This window comes from Anopheles gambiae, chromosome 3 (genome assembly GCF_943734735.2).
Source record: "Anopheles gambiae chromosome 3, idAnoGambNW_F1_1, whole genome shotgun sequence".
In the NCBI taxonomy this organism is placed as follows: domain Eukaryota; kingdom Metazoa; phylum Arthropoda; class Insecta; order Diptera; family Culicidae; genus Anopheles; species Anopheles gambiae.
The window spans coordinates 74,589,939-74,611,035 of NC_064602.1; the positions used below are offsets into that span (position 1 = coordinate 74,589,939).

The following is a 21,097-nucleotide window of genomic DNA, read 5'->3' on the forward strand; positions in this document are numbered from 1 at the left end:
ACAATCCCACAACGGAAGCAAACGACGGAGCGGAGCCTAGCTGCAAGTGCAATTTGCGCAGCGCTCAGAAACTGCAGCCAGGAACAGGGTCATTTGCGGGCGACACTTGTCCGATTCTTGGCTAATCTTGCTCAGGCCGGTTTTGGAGCACCACCACCACCAGCTGGAACCATAAACAAAGGGATTTGTCTCGTAAGTTCTCAGATGTTGGTGATGATCGGGGGCTACCACAACCAGCAGTTCAGCCGTCACCCACGGACACGGGTGTCAGTCACAAGGGCAGCACGCAATGCTACGAAATAACACGCACGGTGGCGCCCGGCCAGTGTCGCCGACGGGAAAAGAAGAATGTGCAATAACTTATTTTTTTATCTAACTCACTAGTAACGTTTACTACAAATTACGCTTCCTTCCTTTACGCATCCGTGCCGTGCCGATCGATTTGTGCCATTAGCCGGAATGAAAGGGAACGGAAAACAATCAGCTATTAGTTAGTCGATCGTTCGAAGGTGTTGTCGCGTCCTCCGCCGGCTGATCCTCCGTGGTCGCGATCGTGAAGCGCATTAAATTATATTTAAATTTATTTCCCTACTATTAAATTGACATCCCTTTATTTTATTAACTGCCCCATCCCGACTGGAATTTAATTGTGTTTAAATTATCAACACACACCTAAGCCAAAGAGCGTGACGCCGGGAAAAGCGCAAACGTGATCGCAAGGCTCACTACGATCAACCCGTTCGCGTCGGCACGTCACAAACGGAACGCGTCGGTTTGATTTTGATTTGGCGATACTGAATTTTCGATGCTACAGATTAAAATCGATCGTTAAAATAGCGGCTCTCGGCCTAGAAGATTTTGGCTCACAGCTTCCGCCTGGCCCAAAAAAGGGGGTTTGCATATAAAAATTAAATTTATCTCTTTCCTTCAAGATTTGACCCTTCTACCCCTCCGTTGGGGCCTTTCCACCCTCACAAAGTGGTGAAGAAATTGCAAATTACCTAGACACACTCAAAAAAAAAGCTCCCCCATAAACCACCAGCCCATATACGATTAATTCGTGCCGTGTCTCTGTGTTTGCGGACGCGATAAAATGAAACTGATCGCTATCGAGAAAGCGGCGAAGGAGTCGATCCATATTTCTTTTACGAGCTTGAATGAAGGATCTTCTCTACCTCTTGCATTCAGTTTTGTTCATTAGTCAAGCAACTGAGGAGGAGTGAGCCTGAGAAGCTTATCGCAAAACATTGTAGGAGAAGAACGATTTTAAATTATTCGCAGTGTCTCTCTCTCTCCCTCTCGCGATCTGATTACAACTGGTGCTTCCTTCTGCGTTGCTTAGAATCATTTGAATAATGTGACATGATTATTCTAGTCGGCATTCCAAGAGACGCCAGAAGACAGACAAAGCTTTCCATCTACAAGTGCATGCCCTCAATCTCCTTTATATCTTATCGATGGAAATTCGTACAAACAACTTGTACGTCCACTCGCTGCTCCTCGTTAATCACCAACCCCTTTTGGCCAAAGATGCTTATCAATCTGATATTTATCATCGACACGCTGTTTTTGGCGAAGAAGATACACGATCGCAACAAAACGATCGATGTGATGTGTATTTAAAACTCATCGCATCCCAAATTTCATATTAATCTTCCCATTTTTTGCACCGACAATAGACACACACACACGCGCAAGCCCTAATACGCCAATCTCTTAATCGCCAACCTTCCATAATCGATCCACCAGTCTCACAGGCGCAAAGGCATGCAAATTTTCGCACACAAAGTCATGTGTAAATTATCATTAAAATTAATGGGCTTTGCAATGGTCTCTGGACCCATAGAACGCCGACCTTCTGTTGCTAATCCGTAAAATTATTAGGTTAGTTTATGTGTTCACAACTACAGGCATCGATCCTTTAAGCGGGGTTGGCACAACACAACGCAGCCTCTCTTTTTTTTTGTTTCATTTGGCAAATGTGCTATGCGCATAAATTTGCATACCATGGGACAGGAACATGGCACCGGACACTAAACGGAACAAACTATCGGACGCTATTAGCGCGACGGGCGATTAGAGCTTAGGAAAAAAAACTCCACAATAAACTACAACACACGGCAAGGCAAGGAAAACAAATTGAAAGCCTATTTAAGATGGAATTTTGCGGGTTTTTGGAGATTTTGACGAGCTTTTCTTTAATTTACGTTGTGAAGAATTGACAGAAGGTTGTGCTTAATACTTTCTTTAATTTTTTCGCTAAAACAACCTTTTGCAAAATATTCAATGTGCCTTAGTAATTTTTTTTTCTAATGTTCTAAAATATTATCACATAATCATTTTTCAATTCCATTTCGTTATATTTGAAATAATCAGTCTCACGCGTTTGGGTTTTCCTGCTGTATTTGAATAAATTTTGAACGAGAATATGGCTTATCGTACACCAAAAGAAATTATATTCAATTCCCCAGCTTTCTGTAATTCACCAGACTGTAAAACATATTGAATTAATAAATTAAATGCATTTCCTAGTGATTCTCCGCTTTGTTCACGGTGAAAAAATAATTTCCCAATAGTTGGAGAATTGAATATCCTTTCTTTTGGTGTACAGTGAGCCATATTCCGATAAATATTCAATGCAATATAGCAAAAAAAACAAAATTTCACGTTCACTTTCACGCAAGGTGAAAAGCGACCTTAACTAAGAAGTACCAAATTAAGAAGAAATATTGAAATGAGAACTAAAACACAAAGAAGATAAAAGTACATATAATCTTAACATATCGTCTCCTTATGAAACGCGATTACAATTCATTAATTTGCAATCACTAAGCCAACGAGGTCATGTGAGTCAAGCCTGTTTCATTGACGGGTTACTTGCTTCCTCCATTGATGCTCCTGATTTGCTTGCCTCTATTTGTCTACATGTACCATGCCGTGCCCTCCGTCGCCGTCCTCCTTTAGATGTGGAAACACGACATACACTGTATTGTTATAATGATCCTTTTCTGTCCTGTCTCAGATGGTTTAGCTACTATCACGATCTCTTTGACTTTAACTCTTCGTTAAATGCTTTCCGTTCTCATGCCCTTTCCTTTCAACCATCCTTTAAATTTCTCTTCATACTTCCTTCTACATTATCTTGGTTTTTTTCTAAGTTTACGATTTTTTCTCTCTTTCTATATTTTTTTTTAATTTTATTTCTACTTCTCCATCATCATTGAAATATTGTAGTTATATTTAAGTTAAGCTAAAATACTCAGTTAAACCTTAAAGGCAGACTGTGAATGAAATAAATGAATTAAATGAATTAAATCACAATCAGTGAAAAAGAAACAGAGGATGAAATAAGAGAAATAAATAAAATAAGAACTAAAAACACAAACAATAGAAAAAGAAGTCAAAATAAAACAAATTAAAATCACTAGCTATATGACATGACTTGTAATTAAAAAGGGATACAGAAATATACAAAGAAGATAAAAAAGGAAATAAAAAAAAGGAAGAGAATAATATACAACCATACAAAAAACCATATTAATTAAAGATAGAATGAGCGAGATATGTTTAGAAAAACTAGGCCCATCAAACCTCATTTTCCGCATTTATTTTTCCGTTGTTTATTTCCATTTTAATAGTTCACATTAAAGGTGCGAATAATAATAATCAAACCGCTTTTATGCGCTAGAGTTAATGGATCGGAAAATAGTATACAGTATCCCCGTAACTGAATTCCAATTAATTCGCCCGCAAGAAGCATCTTATAGCAATCGCTTCCCCAGACCGCACGTCAGCGTCATCTCACCTCAACGGACGGGCGCGTTGTTTATTTGAATGCCCTTTCTGTTGGACGAAATCAAATAATAGCCCACATAAACCGAGCGCCCATGGACAAATAAATTACCCATCCGAGCGGGTTTACAGCGCCAACGCCAAAGACGCCCAAAGGTGAATGCTAATTTATGGACAAAGGAAACTAAAACACACACACACACACACGCACTGTACATCGTCGTCGTCCATCTGGACGGAACGTTTCCATCAAACGGAAAACTAACCAACACCTGCGACAGCCCACTTGCCGCTTGCCTTGTGCTTTACTGACCGTGAATCAAGCTGGCACGAGAGTCCCCAAAAATCGAACACGGGGCAGCACGTGCGGGTTGTTTTCATAATTTTCCAATTCCAAAACACAGACACACACACGCCCGGGAACGCTTTTCCGGGTTCGCGTAAATTGTTTATACACAGTGCCGTAAACGGGTCAAAACAGAGGCTGCAGTCCGTGGCAGGTGTTCACGCATTACACAAGACGCCCTCCCCGTCGGTTCGCCTTTCTTTCAACAATTTCTGTTTGTGTTACCCTTGCCAAAGAAATGCTGCAATAAGGCACGTAAGTTTTGGCGTAAATACTTCAAACAAACACTGCACTGTGATCCTGTGTGGGAAAATGTGTTTATTTCCTACATGCAGTGCCGAATAGGGGCGATTACGAGCTGCAGTTCAGCACAAAGACTTGCTGCTCTCGTATTACCTAACACAACCGAAATAACCTTTCTCCACAGGCACAGCAGGCACACTCTGCACATTAGCATTCCTCTCACGCAACCACTTTTACTCGACAGAAACAGTTAGCCATCAAAGCAGGATCAAGCGTATCGTGCGGCCCCGATTAGCATACGCTACCCCAATGTCATCCGCCAGCTCAAGCTAGATGGAATAGATTAGCGCGAGAACAGCTCGACGACAATGAGGGAAACAAAAACAAAACCGTCCCAATACAGACGACATGCAAGGAGAGCACAGAATGAACGGTGGCCGTTGATTTCTGTGGCGCATTAAAATTCATTACCACAAACGCACCCGATCGGGGATCGATTATCCGATCGATCGGCATCTCCTTACTACCTCACGTAACGATCGTAACAAATGTCTTCGTTTTTGCCCCCACCAAACCAGCCACACAGCCTACGGGATCCAAGGACGTACGAAATGCAGCGAGTTATCGCCCGTGTGCTGCACCTCCGGTGGAGTTACGGGCCGAACCGCTCTTCTGTACTGTACCTTCAGCCACAGTGCAAACGGTCGCACAACGATATAGTACAGTATCTCCGCGATGCTGGTTAAGCTCATGCCGGACAGCAGTGCGAGGATGCCACCGAAATTTGCCAGCTCACCGTTAAAGTTCATATACTCCACGCGCTCGATGTACAGGAACTTGTTGTCCTTGAAGTACACGTACAGTAGCATCGGTTCCATGCTGCAAAAGAAAGCATATTTCCAATTATAAAACACAACTTCCTTATCAGCAAAGCAAAAATGAACCACACTTCCCTACCCTTTCATTTCGTTTTGCCCACCAATCATAGCATCCAGCATTGCATCCAGGTTGAGCCAATCGTTCGACAGCTCCACATCGTACTTGATCGTGGTGCAGGCGGGCAAACAATCGCACAGCTCTTCGCCCGCATCCACCGATAGCTCGTCCAGTTCCATCAACCGGATTACGGCTCGTTTGTAGCAACGCTTTTCGTGCGCCTCGCACACCCGGGTCGTGTTGTCGCGGGGCATGGCGAAGGTAACGCACCCGCAGGATGCTAGCGTAAAGTTGGTGAGACATTCAAACTCACAGTTTTGTTCGTTGTATACGCGGAAGAAGCGTAGCGTACGTTCGTCTGAGAAATAGCACTGTCTTCTGTGGGAAACCAACACCCATAAGTGGTTAGAGGTTCTGAATGTCCTATGAAGTCACCGGAGTTCCCAGAGCACTTACTTGCTGTAGGGGAATCGGTGCAGATTCCTTTGCGTGGTCAGCAGCCGTGGTTTGACAATGAGCGATACGGCCTGCATTGGAGGAATACGGATGTGGTACTCGCTAAGCCGTGGGAACTCATCCGGTGGATGTAAGGTAACTTTGTAGCCTTGGAGAGCACCCTAAAAGAGGATTGAATTATAATATTACCAGGAAGAGCCTTCAAGTATGCCCGTTATGGGGTTAGATCTCACAGCTAAGGTCCCCAGCGCATCAAGAACACCTTCCCAACACTTACAGAACAGATGTACTCCCGATTCTGCTGATGCATCTTCAACAATACAATCGCACCACCCTTAAATCCCCCACTAGCCGTCCGTCTCGGGTATGCCAGTAGATCCTCCTTCAGCGTGTACCCATTCTCCATCGTCCACCCGGAGCTGCGTAACCTAGACGCATGCAGCGAATGCAATCCACCCTTCCTAACGTCTGGATTAACCTCCCGCTCCCGGAATGCCTGATCCGCCGTGTACAACTCCTCACTGGACAGCATGTTAAAGCTGTAGCAAACTCCATTTTCCGTCACCTTGCGTGTCCACAGTGCCTCACACGGACGGAAATTGAAGCTCCACATGCAGGTCTGGAACAGCTTATCGAGCGACTGTGACATCCGGACCAGCTGCTCTACCACACGCTCACTGTTTGGTGTTGATGTATTCGCTTCCTTATGCCCACCGGCCGTCCCATTCGAGCCGTAGTAGTCGGTTTTGGAGCGCATCACCGATGAGCAAACGTGTGACAGGGCACGCATTTTGCGCCACTCGTCTTGGGAGAGGGTTTTGTTTGCTCGGGCCCGCAGATACACCTCCGTAATGTTGAACTTTTCCACATCGATGCGCGACTGGGGGCAGATTGTGATGGCCGGGAAGGGTAGCTTCCACACCGGGATGGGTTTCGCCGAGAAGCTCACAATCATTGGCTTTTCGATCCACTTCTGGTGCCCGATGACGATGGCCGAGATGCAGGTGCACAGGGAAAGCAGTACCACCAGCGACCAGCACACACTGGGTGGGCAAAAGTGGAAAACAATGGAATTATCAATTGTCCTATGGGGCATAGATTTCTTCCTTACCGCTCCACCACGGATAGCTTCGGGTGCACGATGTATGCCATGCCATGGCACGTGCTCGACGCAAAGTACTCCCGGGCTATGTTTTGTACAATCTTCCCAAGCGGTGGTTTCATTGCAGAGCGCGGCGATTCGACTGAGGACGCATGCTAGACGGCCGTGGTCTATATAGAAATCGTGCAATGGCGTGTCGCGTGTCGCCCTTCCCTGGTGACGCGAACCTGTTGCATGTCGAGCTATACATATCGTATGTTTTTACATCAAATGACCTTTCAACACGATATCAGACACCATTCAAATAGGTTAGTTAAACAAACATTTAAAGGGGTTTCTCTCCAATCAGGCCCAAGCCATTCATCTGCAATGTTGTGTTAAATTTCAACAAACCATCCAGGCTCAGATCATCCAAGTTACCATTGCGCCAGTATGAGATGTTTGTTTACGATCTTAAGATGTCTTTAAATACCCTGTAATTCGCTACAGCATGACTCCAAATTGTTACTATTCACTTTACTGTTTGTTGTCAACATTATTACCTAACACATACTCATAAAAACGATATTAAACAACTATAAAATGTGTTCCCTTCAACGAGCTAATCACCTCGTTGAATCGTGTCACCAGAAGCGCCCTGTTTCTCCCTTTGCACTACAGTTCACTCAATAAGTCATGCAATGAATATTGAATGGATATTCCCCACTGGCAACAAAACCAGGACAACATCAAACACCGCTCACCCACCGTACGCACGGAAGCTCTCTACCGTCCGTTTTAAAATTCATCCGGGAAAACTACAACGAACCATAAAACCGACACCCACCGAACGAGCCCTGAACGATGTGCGGCTATAAAGTCACCCCTAAACACCCATTAAACCAACGGCAGCTTAACGACCGCTCCACGGCCACCGTAATCCGCAGTGTGTGTGTGACAGCGCCGGTGACGCCGCTAACAATTACCACTATTTAGCGGTGCAATTTGTGCAGCACACACACTCACACCCGATGCACCCATCCTTTCCAGGGCGCACCAAATTGATACCGACAAAGCGTTAGATGTGTTCAGCGTTAGTCCATGGACGGCTCCAGGGACCGCACATCGATCGATATATCTCATTCTCTAGGTCGCTAGTTCTTTATTTTTTACTCTCTCTCCCCCCGAATAGACAATGGATCGTAAATCCCACGAGGGGAGAATTGGTGATCTAACGCTTCAATACCTCTTCCCCCTTATTGAGCTTCTTGTTCGCTGCTTCCTGGACGCGCAATGAGACACAAATTGCAACCACGTGTCGGTTGTTGCAACCCACTCAAGAGTTTGCACATCCGACACGACATGATTCACAGTGCAGAATGATTAATGTTATCTTAATGATCGTGAGCGATCATAAACACACACACGCGCGCGCGCGGACGGTGCGAGAAGATCCTTCTGTGGATCGGGTTGGCACCGCCGAAAGCATGACCAATGAAAAATGGGATGTTTTGAGCTTGCGGTCGAATTAACATATCCCAATATCGCGGTTTCGGAGATCGGTCGGGAATTCGGGATTTGGTAAAGGAATCGCATATATTTAGCAAAGGATCGAAGGAGAAATGGGCAAGAAAGAAAAGGTGCCCACTGTTACCCCCACACACATACACACACCGAGTAACCTAATGTTCGCACAATCGTTAACGCTCGTCTGTTTGAATCTGCAGATACAGAAACAACCAAAAGCAACATGAGTCCGAAAACCGAGCCCACGAAAATGTTCGCAACAACATTCCAAACATACATATGCAAACACACAAACACACACACATACTGCGACAGATTCAGTGTTAGTGATAAAGTTCGTCGCGAGGAACTTCTTCGCACCACACCAAGCACGACATACGATCGACAAACATTTTTATTAGCATTTGATCGTTTGACCAGTCCGTTGCAAAGCGGACTAGATGGCATCAAAATGCCAAATTTCGCTACTAAACGGGACAAACACACACACACACGCTTGTGACAAACTTTTCGATGTCATTATTAAAGTGTCACATGAAAAAACGCTCATAAAAATGGTACGCTTTGTTTGTGTTACCGGATTTTTCTCCCCGTTTTAAATTCTATTCAAAATGTCCACCTACATATCTAGGGCATGACTATGCCACACCCATATGAATATGGCTTAATTCCAAACTAACGATTCGCTCCTCTTCTCACCACTCCTCCCCGCCAAACCAGCTACAAATCATCCGACACCTTCGAAGTAGCAGTGGACCGCAGCCGCCCTTAACTAGACCGATTTACGGGTCTGCCCTTCCCACATGTGTGTTTGTGTGCGCATCAGCCGCTGTCGAAGCCGAAAGTGAAGAAAACTAAACCAATTAGGAAGGCACGTAAATCTTATCTACACTTCATATGGGGGGGGGAGGGATGACAATTTTCCTGAAGCTGAAACGAAGACGGTCGACGTGACCGCACCGTTTGTCACCCAAATTTACGAGACCAAAACTTTAGTTTTTGGTAGGAGGAGGAGTAGGAGGGGGGTTTGAGAGGTGTAAATTTTCGAACCACACTGGGCGTCCTCGGGAGTCGGGGGTTTTCTATTTGTTAATTGTGTTTGGTGATACTAAGCGACTAGGCGGGAGCACTAGAAGCAAGATGTCCTAAGCAAGAGAGCATAATGATGACAATCTGCTCAACAGCTTTTCGACGCACCTGACTACTTCGGTGTGTAGAGTCTAGATACCGTAGTAAAGGGGGAGGAATCGGGTTTATTTTAAAACTAATGTCAAATTCGCCTGCCTTGTTTCGTTTAGTCCATAATTCACGCTAACATAAGTTGACCTGTACGTGAACGAACTGCGTAAACACAAAAACCTTCTACTTACATCGCCACCGTCCTGCCGTAATCGGAATCGTATGCTGAGGCCAAACTTCGCCTTTTAATAGTTTCGTTTTTTTATGAACCGCTCGCACCAGTGTCATTCACCGGCAGGCACTTGAAACCATATAGCCGCGTCGCGTGGCGTAGCACATAAAACATCACATTAAGCGCGCTACTTTAGTGCTGACCGCATCGCCAACGCCCGTCGGTCAGACGCAGTCTGTGTCCACCAGACTATCGGCCTATTAAAACAAAAAGTCCATCCATCTCAGGTCCTACCTCCCAAGTCTTATCTCGGGCGGAGTAAACCACTCCGGCCGCTATAATCCGCACCGTTTGTTTTAGGACATTCGATTGCACTTTATGACAGCGTGCGATAGCTCGACGATCAAAAACTAACGAAACCATCATTAAATGATGGGGAGCCCCTGAGGGGCAACAAAATAACTTCCAATTCGAATGAGTAATTTCACGAGACAAATATAACGCAGTTAAACTGGATCTAGTTGGATCGTTTAGCAGTAAATTGCTTAACATTTGCGATGTGTGATCTCCTATGTGTGGTGATAGATCACAGCCTCCTTTGTTTACACGTCCCCTGTTCTGTGCGTCCAGTGCGACAGAGTTGCGGATATTGATCCGGTCATCGTGTCTAGCAATTTTTACAAAAAGATCGCGATGAGATCACAAAACCAGAAGGGATTATAATTGACATCATTTATATTATTCTTGCTATATTTACGCATACACTGGAGCGCGTTTTATTCCTTCCTATTTCCTTGAAGTTTCTTAAGCCGGATAGAGCGCAGGCTTTAAACAGTAATCTTCTTACTTTGTTTTCTTCCACCGCCAACAGTCTATTCCATCCCGCCCCGATCGTCCCAAGGCTCGGCTCGGTATTTTAATAACTCAATAAAACACAAAATTATAATCAACATTTTAAGACCGATTTACGACGCACCCATCATTGCGACGTCAGTTTCGGTGGCGAATCTCTTCATCAAAACGGAGAGTTCGCCTCGGTTTGGCCAGTGTGGGAACTCTATACCTTCTTGTGTGTGGGTGTTTTTTCCTCAAGCACACATGATGAAGAGGAACGATACAAATAAAAAAAAGCGATGATCAACCGTGTTTGATCCCTACCGTTCATCACTCAACTTTTAGATTGATCCTATCCATTTTGGCGACATTTTTGCGATCATTTTCTGTGCGTATGTATGCTGGCATCGCTTCATCCCCGAACGGGTATGCAAATTCAGTTGATCGTAATGATTTGATAGGCATTTCTTGCGATTATTAACGATTCATAAATCTTTTCGCCTTCCCGGGCTTTAAAGCGGTGACAGAATCTTTGCAAACCGGCACGCAACAGCCAAGAATGGCTCTGCCCGATCGCAGCTTCATCTATATCACCCCCATCGAGGAGGAGTCTGGCTCGAATTACTACGCCCCGAGATGTCCCGAGGAGTTGATTTCATTTATTATTCATTGTGCTCCGGTCGTTTTCTGCGTTAGTTGACGATTGCCCCATTCATCATTCCCTTCATCGATCGATGCATGATCGCAATAAATCACAACCACATTCAATGATATTTCGGGTCAAACTTTCATCAACGCAACAAGCGCAGAGCGACAACAATGGGGCGTAGGTGAGAAGCAGAAGAATGTCGGTAAATCTTTCCCCCATTGGCAGCAATGAGTCATGTTTCCCTAATTGTTTTATGTAATCCCATTTGACAGCAAATAATCCTGTCTACATAAACTAAAAACTTTAAGTGAGTTGTTTTACGGTGGGAGGATGGTACTTGAATTACACCAACAGTGTGTTTACACACCCTTGATTTGCTGTTATGCGTTTGTTTTGCGTACTGCTAAACCCAAAACACCCCCCTAATCCTTTTTTCTATAAGAGAAACAATCATCAATCTTCCCTCCCCATAATGCACGTACATTTGTACCGGGTTTTATAGTTTTATTGAACTCATCTCGCCCAACCATGGCACCCATTAAAAGTTAAAACGGCGGCGACATTGGCACAGGTCAGGGAAGAAAAGTTCTTGATACGTTCGCGCGATAGTGTGTCCGAGGGAGCATGCCCGAAAAAGTTTCCCTAACAACAAGCCAATAAACATAAATCTTACTGAGCTACGGTCATAAAATTACAATTTGTGTCGCCTAGGGCTAACGTCTCCCAGTGGCTAACGAGAACTGCGGTGGTCGAGCACTGTTCTATTGTGCGCTGTTAACTGCAAATTGGGTGACAATTTTACACAGCAGCAGAGAGTAGCAGTACAAGAGATTTACTATTTTTAAATGAGTAAAATTGTCATTGATTATGATTATATTAATAATTTTATTAAAAATAGCTCAAAAGCTGACAATTTTTTTCACTGTTAATCCCTGCCACTGTTAAGGAAGTCATGATGAGGAAGTTCCTCGTGGTTATGCTGTCCGAAAGCAGCGAATAAAAATAGCTTTTGCGGTGAGGAAATTATTGTCACCCTTGTCTGACATTCCATTATGCGTGATTTAAGCACCACTGGTTTAGCGCACATTTATGGTAGTTAAGGATTAACGCATACGCACCACAGGAACCACACGCAGGATGATGATGATTTCGTTTCCCAGAATACTGTTCTAGAACCGTTTAAATTGTGTTTCTGTTCAAAACTACTACCCCGACATCTCTCAATAAGTCATCGGATAAAGCCACATGGCCGGCCTGTCGACGCAAAACGTGCCGATTGCTCAAAATTTGCGCCCCATCCAATGTCAGCCATTCGTTAGTACACAGTTTTTTTTTTGGGAATAATTCTGAACATTTGATTAGATCATTTGGATTTCCGTTCGAGTGTTAGCGCGCCAGGGTCTATCTTTCCTCTCCCAGGGCTAGGGATCATTATGTCCCTCTTGCAGACGACACATTTGTTTTGCGCAGTGTTGTCGGTTGGACTTTGTTCGCCGGTCCCATTTGCTAAACAGCAAAAAATAACAACGCCAGGTGATTGGCTTTGAGATGCCGACAGGGCCCAGTGGCGCCCTCGGTACAATTTATGGGAATTATTATCAGGCAAAGCTGGGCGGAATGAATGCTGCCACCTAACGGATCCTGTGATTCTGTCCGAAACACAAACACACACCCTGACAGAATGCTTAACCTTTGTATTTAGAATTTAGTGATGCCACGGTACTAATGACCACAGCGACGACGAAACGACCGCAACGACCACGACCGTCACTATTTAGTTCCCGCGCGAACCAGTGTGAAGGCAAAGGACTCGTGTTCTAATATTAACACAACCCAATCAGAAACGTCCAATGTTTACTCAATAGCATAGCTTTCTACAGATATCATAAATAATTCCAAAGACAAAGTGGTTCAGAGCATCACACGCATTAGTACGTCACGATCTTCACATACTTTTTAAACGAAAAACAAAGATGGTGCTCTATAATTTACTGTCACCTATTTCATGAGTAGCTCAATTAAATAACCTTCAGACTTTTCCTCGATAAGAGACAAAAGCATTGCTTCTACGAGTAATGTAAGCCAACGCGAGGCTGACTCACTGGAAAACTGTTTAAAAATAAACCTTGCTCTATCCCTTATCTGCATTCCGTCTCCGGCAAACGTGTGCAGTTTCTGCAGTTTATCACAAAATAGTGCATCCATCCGATCGTTTTGCACAGTGGAATCCCGAACAGTAGTAGTTATCTACTGTAGTGCAGTTCGGGCCGCCAATCACAGTCGCGCTGGTTTACGCGATTTGATTCATAAGCACACAGTCATCTTCGTGTAATTTAATCTACCCTTTGTCTGGGTTATTTATCGCGCACAGGGTTAGTGAGGCGTGAACATTCTTTCGCGTGTTTTGTTTTATAAACGTGATATACATTGATTTAGCTATCTTTTCCAATTAATTGTTATCTCTTGATGTTGAAGAATTAACTACTTGGAGAAAGAAGTATTGAATGTCCTTCTAATGCCAGTACAAGTGTATTCGATGAGTCATAATAAAAATCATGTTCTTGTACACAACTACTATACTGACTCATTGTTTTTGATGTTCTTATACGCGAGTTACTATTTAATAAAATCATTCCTTAACAATTGGTTGCTTATAATTTATTGTCTTCTTAATTTTTTCTTGCATTTCTTGCATATATTTACTCTCTCTTCGTTTCTTAGATTGTTATAATATTGTCCCTCTTTTTATTACTTTTTTCTTCATCTATTTGTTCTTCTTTGGCCTTTGGTTTGTAGTTGTTAACTCTAGGACACTCTTAAGTATTTGAGTCTTTATTTTACAATATGTTATCAAGTTATTGAAGTTTTCATTGCTTAGTTCTTTCCGAAATGATTTTTTTACAATTAACACACAATGAGGTAAGCTTCTCCAGGAACCAAGAATAGAGTTAAATAGAGTACATCATAAAACAATTAATTCTAAAAAAATAACCCAATATATTGCATGTTCCTATCTCCTGTTCTATAAGTAGTTTATAACTATGATTATTATTATTTTCGTGATTTCTTTTTATACAAGTTCAACTTTGATTCTACCGATTCTTCCGAGATGAATTGTTAATTCACATATTTCAAACCTTTCTCCACATATTTAGGTTAATCAATTAGGAAATGCATTAAACATTCCCAAAATATCATATACTCTCGTATACAAGACATTAATTATATCCCTTCACCGATCGACAGCTCCAAACGCGCACACACGCTTTCAACCCAGGCAAACCCTGCACTCATCAACCCCACATCACACACATCTCGCACAGAATTGCTGCTTTTCTCCGCCTTTCTCCGCTACCGGAAGCGCGGTACTCTACACCGTTCGCTCACATTCATTCATGCTCAGCGACGAAAAGACGCACGCAAAACCGCGGCCGCAGCCGCTCCACTCCACTGTTACACCGTTGCGGAGCAGCCGAGCGAACCCCTCCCGCAAACGCTCGCGCACACGGACGAGCCGGCCACAGAGATTCTTGCTCACAGTAACGCTTCGTTCGCCGCTCGTCAGTCAGTTGCTGGTAGTCCAAGCAAACGGTACGGTAGGCCCGGTGTGTGCGTTTGAGCGTTTGTCTCGTCGCTTGCTTTTCGGTGTACTCGAGCATTCGAGCGATCCTTCAGCACGGGGAAACGGAGCCAACGGTTTCTCACAGCTGGCTCGCAACAGAACTTGTGCGAACAACCTGGCGGTACGGTACAAGTGTTTGGAGGAGGTTTTTATGCTTGATTTCTGCCAATTTGTGTCCAAGCTAAAACACGGCGCAGTAGTGTGGTGTCTTTGCTTCGAAACGGTGTAACATTTTGTAGCTTTAGCAAACGAAGCGCACCGTACGAAGCGAATTACAGGTTTGGTGCCAACGAAACAGGATAATTGTGGTGCGTGCTGTGCTGGGTGTTTTGTTAACGGTTGTGCTGGCTCGTGTGTAGTTTTTTGTGATTATTTTGGAGCTCATCCGCGAAGGGAAATTATTAATAATTTGAACGTGTTAATTAGCCTGGCTGGCTCTGCTGCTTGTGTACATGGCGTTTAACGATTGTGAGGAGCCAATCAATCGTATTTAATGATCGGTAATGATGTTGAAAAAGTGCGTAACTTCAACGAAAATGATAACACCCTTACCACATGGGTGCATCGAAAAGTGTGATAATGCTGTGCTAACCGTTTCGTGCTACCAAAAGATATGTAAATGTACGCGCTACCAGGCAAAAGGGAACATACACACCGTTGGCGATCCGATTGTGAAATCGAAATGGAGCCCCAACTGCTCGCGTAAATGTGTCTCCAATAATCGTAAATCAGTGTCGCTCCATCAAGGGTTCAGGTGTGAGCCTCTTCAGGTTCGGGCCGCACTGTCAAACAGTTTTCAACAAGGTTCATTTCCCCCAAGTGACTCAATCCTGTTAATTCAAACAGGCATTGGCAGAGGGTACGTGTCTCACTCAGCCGCAAACGCGGAAAGCTGTGAAGCTCATTCACGCAATAAATTATGCCATTCGGAGGTTCCCGTGATTCCCGCACATTGGCGGACCTGTAGTGTCTTGTAGTATCCCGTGCGTTTGCGACATAAATTACACGCTAATGTGAGTGTGCAGTACTATGGTTTCTATTCGCGACCCCGGGCGCCATACAACCATGTGGAACGCTAGGTGGACGTGTACACGATTTGTATCGCTTTTTTTTGTTTTTGTGGTTTTGGTATGACCTAAACACGAAAGGTACGGTCCATTTCCTTTTTATCTCACAGCATCTAAACCCGTACCATGACGGACGGCGAGCAGCACGTGCAAATGGGACACGTCGAACTGTGTGGTATATCGGGATCTATTGGGTATAGGGGCGCTGAAGCGCGGTGGTTTGTGTGTGACTTTGGTCGACCGATCTGCAGGATTGTGTTCAGTGTGGCAATCCAATGACCTTTTGCTTCTCGACATCTGGACATGGCGCTGGAACACAACAATGTAGGCAATTAATTAAGGTGACTCTCGGACAATAAATTGCAACAATCTGAAGTGCATCCGGCGTTTGGTGTTGGATTGTTCTCGCTTCTCACCCGCGTTCCATGCTAATGGAGCTATTAAGCAATAAACCGAAACCTGTTTACCAATAAGCTCAGCTTTCGAGCTTTTTTGTTTTTATTTTACATAAATAACGTTGCTTCTGTAACAGGATTATCTTAGCGGATATCAGGCTTGGATGGAAGACTTGATTCTGATATTTATTTCCTCTTGAACAACGCCAAGCCTTTCGAATTCTGGAACGTAAAACCCACTCAGCAAAACTCGGGAAGGTCAAACGACGATTCTAAATTGACTGTAAAATTCACTCTCAGTTTGATTCTGCGGAAGTAACAAATTCTTCGTATAATTTAACCCTTGTATTCGCCCCGATAAGCATTGTTAAATGCTAATTAATAACAACATTATCTCCTCCAACTCGGCACCATTACACCATGAGCTTCAAACAACCGGAGCCAAGCTTTCGGTTGGATGCTCCAAACACCAAACGAAGGACAACGAATTTGCCCATAAAAGCTCATAAATTTCCCGATCAGTCTTTGCGATATACGCACGCATCTGTTTGCTCTGGTATGTAAACATTGCTAATACGTCACCACATTGACACACGCCGGAGGAACACCATCGACGCCGATCCAGAAACCTTCGTTGTGATAGGACATGCAAATAGCTCACCATTTAGGTTGTGCCTTGTGTCTTGCCAAAAACAGTAAAAAACCATATCGTCAAATGGACGCAGGACGTTGGTTGGAAGCTGTCAATTCCGAGCTTGATTCGTGCTCTGCCTTTGGTGGCTGCCGAAATCGATCCGACAGTGCCCTCCTCCCCTTGCCGGTAAAAAAAACGTGTTTATTAAAACATTGACCACCAATGCGGTGCGGTTCGTGAAGATGCAAAGAAGCTTGTGGCGGATTGAATTCTACAACACCCGGGCCGGCTACTAAAAGCATTCAGCAGTTGGTGGGTTTTGTTGTTTTTTTTATTGTTTTATATGTTCGTCTGCCCGTGGTGGAATGCGCTGTGAGATAAAAACTTTCTACATTTGCGTTAATAGCACCCAAAAAACAAAACAAAACAAACAAAAAAGCGAACCGAACAAGCTTACAAGATCTCTCACAAAAGCTACACATTAATACATATGTGTACCTCGCTCGATCGGTTCGAACGTTATATTTGCATATTGGTGGGTTTTGTGTGTGTGTGTATTGGGTTTTTTACGCTTGTTTATTTTTGCCCTGCTTTATGCGTGGTAGCAGCAGCAGCCACACGATCAGGTGCGGATTTAATCGAGAGCCAATGAAGAAAACATCACACTGCCGATGGAGCCTGCCACCGCACTGTAGAATGCAGTTCCAGCGAGGTACTACGTGCAAAAATGTCGTACTGACCGACCCTCTCAAGGTTAGACCAACAACCCGTATCAAATCCTGAACCAGAGTCGGTGGGTGTAAGTAAGAATCGAATGCAATGGTTCCTTCTGAAAATGTTAGCCGGCTAACTTCTCACCCGGGGGCTCATTAGGCACCCACTGGGGGAGGAAGGCTAAATTAAGATAACGAACTCCAAAGATCACAAGGACCAGGTTTGTCCCCGACCCCGCTTGTTCGAGCGGACTATTATGTATCTATGTTTATGTGCCACTCAAGCACGCTTGGTGTGAGGTAGTCCCTTCGGGGAGAACATAAAGTGTTCGATTTTGTGGACCACAGGCAGGCAAAATACATCCTGACGAATGAAGAGCTTTGTAGAAACGTCCACAGATAAAGTGAGCCAATTATCAACCGAAACTGCAGCAGTTCCGGGTCGATCTTATTCCAACTTTAAATTGGATAACTTGCTACTTGGAGTAAAAATTAGGAGAAACTACACCATAAAGTTTACATTCAACCAAAATCCCAACCTAATCCGATTAAAGCAACGTGTTGAATCGTAAAATTATTCCCACACTCTGCTTCCTTTGACTTCAATATTTCGAATGCCATAAATATTGGATTAACTCTCACCAACAAAAAAAAACTGCAGTGTTCGTTGTGACACGAACAAGCGTCAGAGCCAACAAGTCAACACAAACAGGAGCTTAAAGCTACATCGCCAACCACATCGTGTGTACTTTTACGGTAATTATTGTTGTGAAAATATTCTTTCGCCTTGCATGTCAATTTATTCCACGCAACGCACACACACACTATGGCTTTGTATGAGATCTGAAGCTCTGGATTCTTTCCCTTTTTAAAAAAAGATCGATTGTACCCGATAAATGCGGGTGCACGCTCATATGCATATTGTATGTGATTCGAAAAGGAAAAGAAAAAAAGCACATCGTACATACCTTGACATGGTCCATCATATTTCATTTTGATGGCGATACTCCATTAAAACTGTCGCTCCACTTTCCACACGGCGCAGCAGCAGCAGCAGCGAGATGCATCCCCAATGCCCTGGTCGTAAAACAGGATCGAAGAATTGGTTATTATTCTTTACGAAACACCCGTAACATCTTCTCTCCCGGTGTGTGTCTCTCTCTATCTCTGATTGTTTGACAAATACCCTCGCCTGTCTCAATGGATTGGAATTTTTGAGACCAATTCCCAGCTCCGGCCCAAGTTTAGTCAAATTAATGACCTAATTTTTCACACATTATGTGTAAATTAAAATACTTCCAGCTTCAAGCTTTTTTGTGTACAAATGCTTTTTTGAAGTTTTTGAGGTCCTGTCCTGGTCCTCTTATCGCTTCCAAACAGCCCCAACCACGCCAAATATCTCGCGACCGTTACCATACGGACAACCACAAAAAAGGGGCATCCATAAAACAAAACCGCCGTAAGATGTTTCACCTTTTGCCCTGATCTTCCGGCTAGTGACGGTGAGTAGTTTTACGAGAAGCAATTTAATTAAAGCCCCATAAAAACGGCCAACCTCACAGATCAGAGGTTTATGATGCATCGTCAAACGTGCGGGAGCGCGCGCGCGCGCCCGCGGGTAACGGAACGGTGCTGTGTGTTTGCGTGAAAACAAATCCCCGGGAAAGGAGAAACCTACGCAGATCCGTAATCTTTCCCTTGTTTATGGTATCTATTTCACTAGCAACACTCCAGCGAGAAGCCTCCAAGATCACACTTGCCTTACCCGAACAGACCTACTAAAAAAGCAACCAAAACCAACCCCCCGAAACTACAATTCATAAATCGCCACCGGGATTGCATATATTACGCGACCGTGGCGCCAGGTCTAACCATTACCAGCGACGCGTGCGTTCTTCCTCCAGGATGGGGCCAATTAAATAAATCCATCCAAATGCTGCCTGCTATTCATAATTCAAAGGCGAACAATTATGTTACCTTCTGTAGTGGGTTTTCCTGGTTTGGAGTTTGGAATCGTGTCCAGGAGATCTCCGCAAAACATTTCGTATGCATCAGTGAGCGATCGAGCGTAAGCATTTAGCACCGAGTGTTAGCATGAATGCATAATGTCTTCCAATGTACCTACCAACATCTACCAACATCTACAGAATTCCCGGTGTTGTTTTATAAGAAATAAAGACAACGAGTTGCTTCCAGGATTGATAAATGTTGCCAATTGTACAATTTAATCCACTTCATATCGATGCAACACTCAATATGGATGGGTCATAACAGAATGCACGATCTTCTGGACGTGATCGGCAAGCAAAGATGGCGCATGGCGCATTCTTTTCTACCAGTTGTTGTTTGCTAGAAATTCTTACCCCTCAAACACCATACTTCTTTTATGGTCAATAATTGGTGTTAGCTCTAGATGTAGTCAAGAATTAAAAAGACATTAATTCTGCACGACTTACAAATTAAAGAAATTGGAAGCAGCCTGCATGCCCAAAGCTTGCAACCATTTTTAGGACATCGCACGTATTCGCACACGCACACGATCCTCGCGACAAGACGCACAAAAAAGACACCGCCACCGTAAAAGCTGTTTTCCGAAAATGTTGACAAATGTTCAGTACTTTCGGCACACCGGACCTATCCGGGGCCAGCCAGCCCGGGTAGGGATGATTAGATTATTTCGCTATTTGTCATGCCCGGCCAGGGCAACTGGGAGACACGCGCCTAACTACACTACTCGCCCGAAACCACAGACCAAAAAAATCGCTTTCCGTTTTCGGTGCGGCGGCATCTTTTCCCACGCCACGGCCTCAAAACCACGCCGACCGACCAGGCGGCGGTGCCGTATTGTTTCACTGCCGATGCCGCGCTGCTAGCTGCGTGGAATGTTATAATTAGGTAAGGGATGCGTGGCTGCCGCCTTTCGGTGGAGCTTTAGCTCCGGCGCGCGATTCTCGACCGACCGACCGACCCGATCGATCGAGATTTACATACAGTGGTGTGTGGTGAGTGTGGCTTGTAAACATAATTTATCACCGTATGCGTGCCGCGGGAGATGATTTGCATACACGATCACGCAGACCATTCTGTTGGCCCATCATTCGTCATTTGGCGTGGCGAAACGGGGAAAGATTGTACTATTTGCCTATTTGTTTCTTTTTTTGTTCTTGGTATGTCTCTCGCTAGGTTAGGGATTGCGTTGTGTTTTGCTTGGGATGGAAAAGATGTGTCCCACACGGGGCAGGCAGGATTAAAATAATCCACTCCACTCGCTCGCTCAAGAGTTAATGAGTGTCGCTTTATTCGTCTGGATGCGTGGCCTAATGGTTTCATGTTTGAAAACAAATGACACAAAGACGTGATCGTGAGGTACAACGCCACTGCAAACTGCCGAAACCGTACAAGCCGGACATAAATCATACCGGATGACAATTAACAAAGCAGCAGCACCCCG

At 44.3% G+C, this 21,097-nt stretch overlaps 2 protein-coding genes across 12 annotated transcripts in view; one reads left to right on the forward strand and one right to left on the reverse strand.

The window, feature by feature from the left end:
* Positions 1 to 3,429: 3,429 nt before the first annotated feature.
* Positions 3,430 to 21,097, reverse strand: part of LOC1270822 (pickpocket protein 28) — a 40,883-nt gene continuing 23,215 nt past the window's right edge. The window contains exons 2-7 of one of the 2 annotated variants that reach the window (XM_061657430.1): positions 18,615 to 18,723; positions 6,885 to 7,117; positions 6,051 to 6,816; positions 5,774 to 5,934; positions 5,339 to 5,695; positions 3,430 to 5,260 (exon numbers count right to left, since the gene is read on the reverse strand). In XM_061657430.1, coding sequence (XP_061513414.1) covers positions 4,969 to 5,260; positions 5,339 to 5,695; positions 5,774 to 5,934; positions 6,051 to 6,816; positions 6,885 to 6,997 — 1,689 coding nt within the window. In that variant the 5' untranslated portion in view covers positions 6,998 to 7,117; positions 18,615 to 18,723 and the 3' untranslated portion in view covers positions 3,430 to 4,968. The remainder of the gene's footprint in view (positions 5,261 to 5,338; positions 5,696 to 5,773; positions 5,935 to 6,050; positions 6,817 to 6,884; positions 7,118 to 18,614; positions 18,724 to 21,097) is intronic. The other variant, XM_061657431.1, reaches the window with a different exon arrangement.
* The window catches only part of LOC1270821 (uncharacterized), a 35,377-nt gene continuing 28,955 nt past the window's right edge, over positions 14,676 to 21,097 (forward strand). For 3 of the 10 annotated variants that reach the window (XM_061657435.1, XM_061657441.1, XM_061657442.1), the window contains exon 1: positions 14,764 to 14,958. The gene's annotated coding sequence lies outside the window, so the exon portion shown is untranslated. Of the gene's footprint in view, positions 15,338 to 21,097 lie in introns of all 10 variants that reach the window. The other 7 variants (XM_061657432.1, XM_061657439.1, XM_061657437.1 and 4 more) reach the window with 6 other exon arrangements.